Source organism: Harpia harpyja, chromosome 1, assembly GCF_026419915.1.
Source record: "Harpia harpyja isolate bHarHar1 chromosome 1, bHarHar1 primary haplotype, whole genome shotgun sequence".
Lineage (NCBI taxonomy): Eukaryota > Metazoa > Chordata > Aves > Accipitriformes > Accipitridae > Harpia > Harpia harpyja.
In genome coordinates, this window is record NC_068940.1 from 80,389,590 (window position 1) to 80,403,774 (window position 14,185).

Sequence of the window (14,185 nt, forward strand, 5' to 3'; positions counted from 1 at the left end):
CGGATTTTAGCAAATCCAAAGAGTCCACAATTCCAGGAGTGCTTTTGAACTGAACTGCTTCAATCCTCTGAACAAGGACCATATGCTATACCCAGAGGCTCATTTCAGGAATACCTGTTTCTACCAAGCACAGTCAGACACACATCATTTTACTAATCTGATAGCAATTTATTTTTTCACAGTCAGTAAGTCACAAATGACCTTTGTCTAAAATATATGCTTGGACTATGATGGACATCCATCAGAGAGCCCCACGTTTTCAAACAATATTTATGCCTGGACAGTCTCTGCTGGAATGAGATTCCCTGTTGTATCCAGCTGCATACACTTGCAAGAGCAAGCAGAAACTGGGCACTCAGTATGGTCCCTAGACAGCAATAGCAGAAAAAAGAAAAAACATGTAAAATAAAACTAACAAGAATTTTGTAATCTATACATTTAAGTACGTGCAGGGACACAGTATCTCAGAAACACTGAGCATCATAGTTAAGTTTTGCATATGTTCTAAACCAACAAAACACTATAATGATAGATACAGCAAAGGAGGCATGTCCTACTCAGTGCAGCATACACATGTGAAATAGGAAAGATTTTAATATCAACTTACCTGAACCAGCTAAGCATATGTCCAGCATGTCCACCATGCCTACAGTTGTGACACCAAGTAAACCAGTTGTTGAACTGGGCTAACTTCTTGTCTTTGCTAAGATCCACTTTTTCATCTGACTTGGATCCTCCTGTGCAGAGGCAACCCCCCCCCCCCACAAATATGCTTGTAAATCATTTCTGTTTCAATCCCAGTAACACTATTAGAATAAATTTGAAATTAGGAACATTATGTGAAGAAGTGGCCTGATTTTAAAAGTGAAGTCAGTGAAATTATTAAGAACTGGTGGAATGCCAAAACAAGAATTTTATTGCTGAACTGTTGTTTCACATCTTATGGACATGCTAAACTTGCCTATTAAACAAATTTTACAGACAGAATCTCTTTCAACAGCGATTTATGTTTCAGTGATTGATTTATGTTACAGTGAATTATGGGCCTGTTTTACTGCACGTGAAATGTTCTGCTTTAGAAAAATCAACAAAATCTAAGTTATGAATTGGAACAATTACAATATAGAAGTCATAACACAGATCAGTGAAAGAATGAGAGGAGATATATAAATAGATGACAATTGCACAGCTGCTCATGGCCCTATAACAAGACTGACCTAAAAATATGGACAAAATCAGTTTAGTTTAGACCTTGTATAATGCTGAGCCCAAGACATACAGAACCAAAAGATTCTAGTCATAATATTTCTCAGCTGTGACAGCACGACCCATACATTCTTTTGTACTTAGTGAAAGTATACCACATTAAATTTATTCTCTCTTCCTCTTCCAGCTAAAAATCAATTAATTTACATTCCAAGATTTCTGTAGCATGCCTATAATTCATCTCAAGAAAACACACTTCCCATTTCTTACAGTTTTAAAGGTCACAATACTGACCACCACAATACTTGAATCTTTTAATCTGTCTAACCACTGGGAAAACTGTCAGAACCAAGTAACTGTGCATACTGTCTGACACGAAAGAATTGAGACATAGGTTTCATCATAAAATCAGATGGGATGTAAACAAGTTTTCAATTATGGTCTTCCTCGCTCAAAATGATGAGTATGAATATTTATAGTATGAGTACAAACAGAAAGAAAAAGGTGCAACAGAAGATATTCCAACAGGAACTGCTAATTAGGCCTCTAACTAGTACTCTAGCTGAATAACTAAAACCCACTGTGTCATACCTGGACAGCTGGAAACTGGTGTTCCCATATTTATCAAGCAAAGTGCACAGCGAGGAAGGGGTTTACGGCAACCAGGACAGCTTGTAACTTTTGACTTAGTTGGTGAACCGCTAACTCCGTATTGGCTAAAACCTCGCCCCTGATGAGGAATAGCTGAACAGCTGTAAGAGATTGATTTTCCACAGAAATTGCAACTCACAAACACCTAAAGAGAACAAAAGCCCATTAATTTTTTGGTTTGGTTCCACTTTTTCTACACCTATGAGTGAATTTGTTCAAGCTAGCAAACACTTAATTTACCAGATATTCTAGAGAGTGCCCTGGAAAGCCAAGGCTACTTGTGAAGGAGTTCCTAACATCTTGGCTTATAGATGTGGACTGCAGTCCTGAGAAGTAGGCATTAATGATGCTCACTTACCTCAGAAGCACATAAAAACATGCACAATTGCTAAAACTTGGAAAGGTATTATTTAAGATAATAAAAAGCCATATCTGCAGTAATGAAAGAAATTAAGTTTACTCTACCTACTATGTAACTAAATCTGGTGTCTCCCTCCTTATAGTCAGGTGACCCACTCTAGAGTCCCCAACATGAGTATTTTCCTAATAATCTTTATCTACATACCTTATGCCACAAGTTGTGACTTGATACGAAGGAGCACATACTTTAAATTCTTTAGGGGCTATTTATGTTGATCACATTAATGAAGGAGCAGTAAACTCAACTCTCTCCCATTTGGAGCAGTAAGGATGCAGCTGTCCTTAAACAGCTGTGACAGATACATGAATTCAAACCCAGCCTTCCTTAGAAGCCCTTGGGCCCTAAGGCTTGTAATGCACATACTTAGCAGACATGAGAGAGTGGAAGGTGCTGTGGTAAGACCATGTTGGCTAAAAATGCCACCAGATGTTAAGTAGATAGCATTTGGACAGGGCGTTAGTTTTTGGTTTAGCTTATGTTCAGAACTGATAATGAAAGTTGCTGCTGTTCACTTTCAGTTTAAGGTTCAAGGGCTTCAAAATAGCTTTGAGGTTCACTTCAGTTAAAACAGAGCCAATTTGAACTAGTTCTTGGTTCAATTCCCTGGTTTCAGCATCACCCTCACAGTGATGCTGAATTCAGCTGGATGATACATCTCTGATTTTGTTTTTCAACATGGGAGGAAAAAAAACGAGTTTCCCCAGAAAGTGTTGAAAAGTTAGTTTCTGAAAGACCACCTGTTATTTGAAAGAAAAAGGTTTAAGAAAAGAAAAAAAAAAGAACACAAATAAAATGGTAGGGAACTGATTTCCTAGATTAGACATGAAGACGCGTAGATTTGTTTACCAGATTTCTGTACTCTCTATCAAAACAGTTATCAAGTCCTTTCTAAAAAAATATTTTGAAAAAAACAGCTACTTTTTCAGGGCAGCCTTAGTTGAAATCTTTCTTTTGCACATGAATCCTCATGAAAGCCAAGGTGTGGCCAGCAACTTTTTTCTATAGAAGTACCATGCCACCTTCCTTTCTGGACTGGTCATACTTCATACAAGAATTACATTTACCTGGGCTAAAGGCTTTGAACTGGGATCCAGCTTACTCCTATGGATATCAAATTCTGCACGTTTATGCCAAAATCTCCACGCATCCAAAAGATTCCTGTAGTTCTCGATCCAGTACTGAACCCTCTCATCCTTAAGTACATCCGATGGAGAACCCTAAAGCAGGCAGGAAAAAATGTCAGACACTCACTGAAGATACACAATACATATTATTCACTTTTTCAAAAGGCTTTACAAAGTGTACAACAAGATATGAGAAATAATGCAGTGTAATTTGTCTAGAAAAAGATTAATTTTCTGCTAAACTGTAATGTGAGTTTGATAAAAATTCCCTTCAGTCTGCCTCTCTGGTTGAAAATACTTGTGCTGCCCTGTCCTCCTAAAAAATCATGTCTGTCAGATGAAGGATTATAAAATTCTGTCACATATCACAGTCTATATCATTGATGGTTACATATGCAGTTAAACACAGTGCTGGCAATAGCCGCAACTGTGTAAGGGCCAAGACAAGTCCATCACAAAAAAAGCCAAACGCAATGCCTACAAACAAAAAATCTCACCTGAGTTCTCCATCAAGATCCTGGAAGCAAAAAAAATAATGAACCTGTCAGGAAACACACCAGCAATAAGCAGAGGAATGAGTATTCCCAGTTCAGCTAGTGAAAAGGACAGTGTTTTCTTTTTGCCTCTTTCCCCTGCTATCTCCTCAAGCTACCTCAACCAGAGAGAGAGTGAAGATACATGTTTATAGTTAACATTGAGTATTTCAGATGATTCCGCAAAACAGGCATGATATGTACCGTCCCAATTTATTACAGAAAATACTTTTTAGTTCACAAGATTTAGTACTATACTGCTAAAGAAACTATGTTTAGTTCTCCTCTATAAAGATTTACTTTTGAGTGAAACACTAACCTGTAGCATGCAATAGCTTGCTGTCTGGACATCGCCTGTTCTGTCAACATAACTTTCCATCAAGTCAACTCCATCTTTTGTCAGCCCGGTTAACAGTATTCCCTCCAAATTCCCAGCATCTTTCATTTCATTCGTCAGCTTTTCAATAAACCTGTTCAGCTATAAAAAAAACTTTACTTAACTTTTGCTGTCTGTTCATCCCTTCCTAACTCATTTATGTTGGCATATGACAAAACATTTCATGATTTGAATAGCTTTCTGTAAGAGTGTCCGCTGCTAACAGAATATGCTGCTTGCTGGACGTTAGGCAGAAAAAATTATATGGCTATGTCCACGATATTGCAAGAATTCAAGTATTTATCAAGAAACTTTAAGCCTCCTGATGGGAAGTGCAAAGAGGGAGGTTACGTATTCTTTAAATACTTCAGTGAATTTAAAAGAAAACATTCCTGCTGTAAAACCAAGCCTGAATTTGAGAGAACATAAATATTTGGAAATAAATACTGAGTAAGTACAAATACTCTTCAGCAAAACAGACATACAGGTAATGCAATAACATTTAACAAACTAGCATGTCATGAATACTAATAAAAAACCCAAACAAACAAGAAAAAAAACCCCAAAATCAAGCTGAAGGTACAGACTGAAGACCAGATTATACCATACCTTAGATCCTACTGTGATGTGAAAACCAAATCACTCATGACTCATTGCTTCCACTGTTCACCCCTCCACCCCAGAGTTTCTTCTGCCTCTAAATAAAGCCCAGCTTAACAGTTTGCTTAAATGTGCAACCACAAACTTACCTGAGCATCGTTGAGGAACTTGCAAGCAAATGCCACTCTGTCTCGTACAGCTACATTATTTTCATACTTCGGAGAGAAAAATGGGAATACTACCATCACATGCAAGTTTCTGCTTTTTCAATACATTGTTTGTAAAAGTCAGAACATTTGCACTATTGTATAACTATGAAATTGATTATGTACAAAGAAAACATCACATCTGAAGAAAGCTAACACTAAATATCAAATTAATCGTTTACACTCAGATACAGGTATCAGAGCAAGACTGTGGCTACTGGAACAATCTACTCAAATGGCAGGAAAGCCTGGTACAACACATCCTACATGGTTTATGAAACTCTAGAAAAAGAAACTTTGCAAGTCATGTAGAGCTGGGCTTAGTGCTTCTAGCACATATAGCCAAGAGTCTCACCAAGTGACGGGGAAGAACAAACAAACCCTCATTTACCATACTTGGAAAATAACTAGCCTAACCACTCAATTCCTTCCTAAAATCACAACTGAAAGTTAATAAACAAAGCAAACAAACAAACAAAAACCAACCAAAAACTAACTCCAAACACCCAGAACATGGACTTCTCACAAGTATATTGGCACTCAAGGTACAGCAATGCAATAATATTTACTTTCTGCTTTTTAATCCTTTTACTAGATGCAACACTAAAGAAAAAAATCCTTGACTAGATTAATTCTGGTACTTAGCTGTGCCCATATTTTTCCCTCCTGATATTCTCAGAATAGAAATTGTGATTGACACTACCAAAACAAGGAGATGTGCTTGGCAAAATCTTTTTCATGCAAACTTCAACAGGTGTCACTGAAGTAAAAATTAGAATTAAAAAAAACCACCTTATGATCTGTCAGTTTCCAATTCATCAATAAAAAACAACTATAAAATTATTACCTAACATCCAGAGAACAAGAGCATTCTCTCTTGAAGAAAGAAAAAAACACTCGGGTTTCTCTCCTCCGGGATTCTTACGTTATTTTTTTCTAATACCCTAAAAGCATCATATGACAACTTTGTTTTCAACAGGTTTAGGCCAATTACCCTTTTGTATGACAGGAGTCCTCCCTTGGGCTAAATAATTCCTACTGAATCAAGTATTTCTGATGTTCTCTAACCAAGCAGCAAGCATGTTACTCCTCCAAAGGCCCAAAGCATCTCATATTAAAGATTTAGTTTGCTCTTCACATGGCAATTCTATACCAATTTCAGAAGATGTGAAATTATTCTGTTTACTGTTTCAACACAGTGAATTATTTTAACAAGTAAACAAGGAAAAATAAAATACAATTCAATGCAAATATAGCTTGATGAAAGTTCTGCAAACTCCCCTGCACTTATTCTGTTTTGTGCATTTCCATTATTAACCTCTCTCCCCTTTTGCCCCCCCCCAAATTATTTTGATAATGCATTTCTAGTGGTTCAATAACTCCATGCTAAAGAAATTTCCTCTAAAGAATGCGTGAACTATATTGGATATTTTGGCTGCTTATGGATGTTTCGTTCACTAATGTAACATTCACTAATATGAGATGTCTGTTTAGCAGAAAAAAAATGTTATCTGCCAGCATCAGGAGAAAATGATACATTCTAATCTGATTAATTCATGGACTATATAGCACTTCCCTTACACATGTGTATGTGTATATATATGCACCTATTACTTAAAGGAATTTTAACATAACAGAAATTTACTCACCAAAACACCATCATATGAACCAGACTCACTTGTCAGGAAAGCAAACATAGCACACAAGTAGGGATTGTTCAACTGCAGTCTTAGAGTACTGCACATTTCTCTCCAAAGTGAGTTCTTCTCATCCGTGTAGCCTGACAGAGCCATTGCTACTACATTAAGGTTCAGATCACCTGATTAAAAACAACCAGTGAAACAATATTCAAGTTATGGACTTAAAAAAACCCAAACAATTAAAACTGTAATTGAAAGCATCAGTTTGAAACAGAACGTTTTGTCAAGATGCAAGACAAAATGCAGTAGAATTAACACTAGCTAAAATAAATGTGCATACACTAGCATTTATTAGTTTCTGTTTTAAATGCCTCTGTTCAGCTAACAGCTCAAAGTTACAAGCCCACATGCATGACAGCCTGAGTAATACTTCAAGCAACATCACACTGGTTCTGGTATTTTGAAATAGTTTTGAACTGCTAAATGTGTTCCTATCACTATCACAAAAGATTGTCATTACCATAATTCATATCCACAAGAAGTGAAAAGATAGGATTGTATACATAGCCATCACTTAACTGACCTAGCTGGAGGATGACAACTGCATATAGCAGCTTCAAGTTAACAAGTTTCCTGAAAACATTAAATCTATTTCATCTAAATATTCATTCTGTCATAAAGTTCAATTTTATTTTTTAAGATAGCGCGTCTCCGCTCTGAACCTTCCCTATGGAAAGCACACACACTTCCCCCCACCAGAAAGGGGCAATATTAAAAATAAAAGAGCCTTAACAGTTCCCTTCATGTCTTACCTATCCACTTTAGCGGCAAGATAGTCTTTTAAATTTAATAAAATAACACAGATGCAAACCGCACTTGTAGGAGGAATACTGGCAAGAAAACAGAACAAAAATACCTCCATCTCCTGGCTCTAGTAGCTTAACTTTTCCCTCATACATTGCAACTCTTGCCAAATATTACTCCAAAACAAATGTTTTCTGCAGACCCTGAATATTACATTTGAGTTATTCCACAGCCATCGCACTGGTGGAAAGCTCCATATAGCCCAAAGGAAGCAGGTATACATGACATCTAGCCAAGACACAATTCCATTAAAATAAAAGAATCCCACTAGTTCTCAGTGTAACACTTTCTGGGCTATATATCTGTCGTGGTTTAATCCCAGCCAGCAACTAAGCACCACGCAGCTGCTTGCTCACTTCCCCCCCACCCAGTGGGATGGAGGAGAGAATCGGGGGGGAAAAAAAAAAAAAAGTAAAACTCATGGGTTGAGATAAAGACAGTTTAATAGAACAGAAAGGAAGAAAATAATAATGATAATAATGATGATAATGATGATAATGGTAATAAAATGACAATAATAATAATAGAAGAATTGGAATATACAAAACAAGCGATGCACAATGCAATTGCTCACAACTCGCCGACCGATACCCAGTTAGTTCCTGAGCAGCAATCCGCAACCCCTGGCCAACTCCCCCCAGCTCTATATACTGAGCATGATGTCATATGGTATGGGATATCCCTTTAGTCAGTTGGGGTCAGCTGTCCCAGCTGTGTCCCCTCCCAACTTCTTGTGCACCCCCAGCCCACTCGCTGGTGGGGCAGTGTGAGAAGCAGAAAAGGCCTTGGCTCTGTGTAAGCACTGCTCAGCAGTAACGAAAACATCTCTGTGTCATCAACATTGTTTTCAGCGCAAATCCAAAACACAGCCTCATACCAGCTACTATGAAGAAAATCAACTCTATCCCAGCCAAAACCAGCACAGTATCAATAGGAAATTCTGAAACATACAATCTATTTTAACTAGATAGTAAGGCATATGACAGTCTGAGGAGTGAAAGATCAGGATCTGTCAGATTCTCAGGCTCCAACACAACCACTTGAAGTAACTATTTTATAAGACAACAGGCATCTTTTCCATACTATCTTCCATAATTCTGTTTACAGAAAAAAATCTACTAAGGTGATATAATGTCAAAGTAAAAGATATTAAACACAATACGCACCTTTTCCTGAGGAAGCCCCTTTATTTAGAATTTGTATTGCTCGCCGTATGTCCAAGTTGAAAAGTGCTACAGCAGCAGCTCGCTCCCAGTCTCCTTCCTGTTCCAACGAATTTAAAAAAGGTTCCACATCTAAGTCTGTTCCCTTCTTTATCCACCCACAGAGCTGCAAAGCCAAGGATCTCTCCTCACTCAGATACTGAATAATATCTGCTTGTCTATCAGATCCACTCCTGCTGTGCCTGAGGTTCTCTGTTGTTCCTAGAAATGGAAAATAAGTTAAATTATGCTTAAATCACAATTTAAATTGCAACACTTTGATTTCAATCATAAAGCAGAGTACAAAAGCTGAGTATCATATTTTAGTACTTTAAATTAACATCACTAAAAGCTCCATGGTAAGTAGCAGCATCCACAAAATCATTTTGATCTGCTAAAAATCATGCATCTAAATTTGACACATATTTCCCACTAAGTCTTTTTTCTTTCCTCTACCCCCTAAGATTTTGGAGGTTCTTCTTAGAATTGACAGGAGTTATCAGTATGTTCAATCTGAAAATACATACTACACAGTCAAGCACCTGCTCTACCAGTTCTCTTCGTCTTAGCAACCATGAATGTGCTAGAAGCTTTCCCACCCCTAAAGAGTTTTTTTTTTTGCTCCAAGGAGCGTAAACATTAGTAAGACACATAATGAATAGAGAAGGAAAGATTCAAATAATAAATTATACTAATAAAAACTTTACTGAGCATGAGAGGCATGTGATGCACCAGAGGTGATTAACACTACAGAACAAGACAGCTTATTTAAACACAGTTATACAAATGTGATTAGTATATTAGCAGTGACTACAGTAAAGTCAGCTTCCTAGAACTACACTCCTATGTGGAACTTCAAAAAATATAATAGTTATGTGGGGAGCAAGAATTTTCAGCGCCATAGTCAAAACCCAAATGTTTGAAATAGTTCAGTTGAAGATTTACCTCTGAGGATACTTTGTTTTTATGATTACTGACTTTCCAAGAACACTGAAAATTCTGGAAGTTCCTGTAATATAAACTGTTAACAGTTTATATTCCTGTAATATAACTGTTAAAACACAAACAGAAATACTTTGTTTCTATATTTTTAAATAGCCTCTTTCAACAATTTTTAAAGACAGACCCACGAGTGCATCATTCTGTAAACATACTATAATAGAACTTATCAAAGTTGGAACATTCTTACCCAAAGATGACTTCACAATTGATTTAATGCCAGCATAAACTAAGGGACCTTTGTTTCCTGTAAGTTTTTGATCCATATCTTCAGTATACTGCTTCATAAGTATTTTCATGTATAGGAAGCTTAATTTTTCCCAAGTGTTTGAAAAACTTTTTTTTTTTTAATTTAAAGTCACATCCTATTAACATGTGCAAAGTATTTACAGGATGTTGCATTATATTTAAAGATATTCATGCATTTCATATAACTGGTTTACATATAAAGGTATATTACTTCTTTAGGATTTAAGCTACAGTAAAATAAAGGATATAATGCAGAGTGTACCAAAGCGATTTCAGCTGAGGATCTTCATTTCCAGCTAGGAGGTGATTTCTCCAAACTTGTTCAGTATCAAGACCATACCTTGACAGAGCTCTGAGCCGCATTTTGGTTGCTATGTCTTTTTCCAAGGAACTAGCCTTTCCTTCTTCTGTACACTCATATAAATGTCGTCCACAAGCCCACATTAAGGATGTCACTGGACTCCATGCAAGAGAAATTCTTTCAAAAACTGTGAAGTCAGACATAGTCCTATTGGGAGTCACTACCACCATTCGATTTTGACTTGTGGGATGCCAGGCAAATGAAGCAATGTAGTTTTCACACGGTTGGACACTTCTTTCAATTATTGTTGGCTCAGTTTCATCTCCAATAGGGGTGGGAGTATGCTGCATGTCATACAGTCTAATGATATTACTATCCCTTGTTAAAGTAGCTAACAGTCCAGTTCTTGTTGGACACCACGCAACTTTTGTTAAGGGTTTTGGTTGCTCTGTCAAGGTCAAAACAGGCTTTTCAAACTTTCTTAAATCCCATATGGCAACCTGACCTTCATAGAAGGAAGCTACACGATCGTGGAAATAGGGATCAACAGTCACTCCTTGGACAGCCTTGGTGTTTACAAATATTTTTTGGCTCGTGTTCCTCAGATCAAAGATAGCTAGATTTCGATGCATTCCAGCTAAAAGCAGCTTCTGATCCCGTGGAAGCCAACAGAGAGAGAGACAAGCATCGTTCTGCCCTAATTCATACAGTGGCTTTGTTACGACCAGTCCTGCTTCCGGATCTCCTGCTGAAAGTCTTACTTTCTCTGTAGCAACTGCAGTCTCTGGGGCATATTTGCTACTGATATCCCAGATCAATACTGAAAAATCAGCCCGATGTTTATCTAACCCAGCAGCAAGCCAATTACTATCTAGTGGGTTCCACGCAAGGGTATTACATTGCCGTGCGTGTTTAGGGACAAACTCTTTGCCTATCAAATCTTTAGATTTTGAGTTGTGATCTTGACCGAGGCTAGTAAGTACCACTCGACCGTTGGCCTGTCCAACAGCAAGGAGACATTCAGGATCGTACTTTGGATACCAAGCCACACATTTCATATACGGTGTATCTGAATTTATTGACAAAAGAGTAGCTGTAGTTTCCTCCGATAACCGCAAGGACCCTGCCTTGAGTTCTGAACTTACAGCAGAGTCAATGTGATAAAGGCTCAATTCCGAATCACATACAACAAATCTGTCAACGTGGTGTGGGGCCCACAGAATATCAGGTTTGGAGCCACTCATGTTTAGGGTAAGTTTACACAATTTAAGCTCTTGTAAGAAGATTCAGGTAATATCCATGCATATGGAAACTGTTGAGAAAATAATTTGTACGAATGTTATCAAAACCCAAATTCCTTTGTAATCAGAGATCATCTTTAAACAAACAAAAATATGGTTCCGAATGACTTTTAGCCCAAGGGTTTAACGAGTATATGTTTCAGTCCAAAACTTTAAGCGTTCCCTGTATCACATCACTTTCCCCGCAGCACACTTTGTTTTTACTGGTATATGCCTACTGAGACAGAACCAACATAGCCACCTACAAACTGACAATAGGATTTGCTGTGTTTGCAAACTCCACCCCACTATTAAGGAAGAAGGGATTAACTGAGATGTGATGTGGCATGATATGTGGGCGTCCTGCTGGTAAAAAGCCACTCCCTAAAATAGGTAGATGAAAATTTCTCTGCTTCATTGAAGTGCACTAATTGACAAAAATTAGAGTCTGTCTGTTTTGTCTAAAGCCTGTTCCATAGCCTAGAAAGGCTTGCCCTCTTTGAAGATTTCTGCAGAAACACAACTTCCCACTCCTCATCTTATTCCACTGCTCCTAATCCCACCTTCTGCCCCAACATTACCTTGTCTTTGTTCATCTTTGGCCTAGCAGCATTCATAAACGTACACTACTGTTAAATTCCATTTACGCTTTCAGTAGCCGCATGCCCAGAATCGTTACACCTGCCTATACACAAAAAGACCCCACAGATCCTATAAACCTCTTCTATAACTGGAAAAAGGGACACACTAGAGTGGGAAGCATGGAAAGGGAGCGTTATTTACTCCTCCCGGGCCTCCTGTGGCTGTTGGTTGCGCCCCAGCCCGGTTCCTACGTGCTCCGGGGGGGGGGTGGGGGGTGGGGAGCAGGGCACCCAGGCCGCAGCCCGGCCCGCCCCGCCGTTCCCTGCCCAGGGGCAGCGCGACGCCGGAGCCGCGGAACGAGGAAGCCGCCGAGGCCCGCCGGGACGCCGCGGCGGCGGTGGGAAGGGACCGGAGCGCAGACGACAGCTACCCTCCCACCCTTCCCGGGCGCGGCAGCTGCTCACCCACCCCGCGGGACCCACCGGCACCAGCACCACCGCCACCGGGGGGCGGGCGGGGGGCGGCGACCCGCCGCCAGCCGGCCCCGCCGTCCGAGGAGGAAGAACAGGAGGCGCACGAGGGCTTCCGGTTGCGAGTGCAGCGGGGAAGGAAAAACTGAGGCGCTTCCGGCGCGCCGGGCAAGGAAGGCCGCTGCACTTCCGGCGCGCGGGGCGGCAAGGAAGGTGAGCGCCCGCTCACATAGAGCGCCTTCCGCCGGACGGAGGAGTGCGCTCACTTCCGGGGCCCCGGGGCCGCCCGCTCTTTTTTGGCCCTTTTTCTGCCAGCTACGCCCGCTTGGCAGTAGCTGGGCCAGCGTAAACCCGCAGGGCGGCGTTGGGGTGGCCTGATTAAAGCCGAAAAGCTGGGGGTGTTAATCAAAGTTAGAAAAACCCACAGGGCTGAGTGAGCGCCAGTCGCACCGTGAACCAGTGACGGAGCAGGGGAAGGATGGCTTGACGCCCGCGCTGGTTTTATTTGTTGAAATGCTCCCGCTGCTTTATGTGACGCTGTTCAGCGCCTCCTCGCAAAAAGGCTACTCTCGATTAGCGTGCCACCGACAGGTGGAAAAAGGGCAAACAGTGGCAGCGATGTCCCACACCAATTTTTACGCATCCCTGGAAGTAACTAGTAAGCGGAGGAACCGGACAGTGTTACTTACGCTAGAAAGTGCAACGGGCATGAACTGAGATGACAAAACCTCCAAAAATCTCACCCGGTTTGGAGCCTGCTGTTGCCTGTTTGCCTTTGGAATGGCTTCCCAGAGGTCTTCCCACACAGAAGCGGGGTGTGACGCACAAGGTTCCTGGTACCAGTAGCCCTCTTTGCTTTGTGTTCAGCCGCTTTTGCGTTTCATCCCTCTAGCTTCTGTCCTTCCAAGTTCTTGTCCCTGTTCCAATCCAAGTGTTTCTTGACTGGGTGCAGATGACCTTTTTCAAAGGCTTACAGTTTGGCCAAAATTCAGTAGATCTGCGTAAGAATTACAGCAAGTACATCCTTCTTTCTCCTCCCCTAAGCTCTGTACTTCCTAAAGTATACCCTACTGCTTTAAAACATTAAGGATGCAGGTTTTATTTAACCAAAGAAAAACACCTGTTTTTCATTAGCCTCATTCTTGGAAATGACTGGATTGCTTTGGCTAAAATGTAGACAGAAAGACATCTGGCATAAATAGTTACAGCTTATGTTTCTGAAGTTACATAAAGCTATAAATAACAAAACCCAGAGTCTTAAATAGGAAATATTGGGCAACCTTACTAAAAGGGTGTGGTACCCAGCCTGTCAGTAATTATACAGATGTGTTCTAAACACGTTCTCTAGATGTGTCCTTTGTTTCATCCCTGTTTTTGAACGTGCTCTGTAATGGGAATTGCAAGGGGATATGGAGTCTAATCCAAGCCCTACAGATGCCAAACAGGAGTCTTCACTTGACTTTGTAGACTCAGAAAGAAAC

At 40.0% G+C, this 14,185-nt stretch overlaps 1 protein-coding gene across 2 annotated transcripts; it reads right to left on the minus strand.

Moving 5' to 3' along the window:
* Positions 1 to 147: 147 nt before the first annotated feature.
* Positions 148 to 12,831, minus strand: MIOS (meiosis regulator for oocyte development). 2 transcript variants are annotated; one of them, XM_052801452.1, is made up of 11 exons: positions 12,703 to 12,831; positions 10,320 to 11,684; positions 10,013 to 10,111; positions 8,788 to 9,045; positions 6,767 to 6,936; positions 5,061 to 5,126; positions 4,255 to 4,413; positions 3,343 to 3,495; positions 1,798 to 2,002; positions 608 to 737; positions 148 to 367 (listed from the first exon to the last, which is right to left on the minus strand). In XM_052801452.1, exons 2-11 carry the CDS (start codon positions 11,614 to 11,616, stop codon positions 271 to 273), a joined length of 2,634 nt encoding a protein of 877 aa, XP_052657412.1. In that variant the 5' UTR covers positions 11,617 to 11,684; positions 12,703 to 12,831; the 3' UTR covers positions 148 to 270. The 2 variants fall into 2 exon arrangements, with proteins under 2 accessions (XP_052657412.1, XP_052657418.1); XM_052801458.1 differs by having other exon boundaries at positions 12,699 to 12,831.
* Positions 12,832 to 14,185: the final 1,354 nt, after the last annotated feature.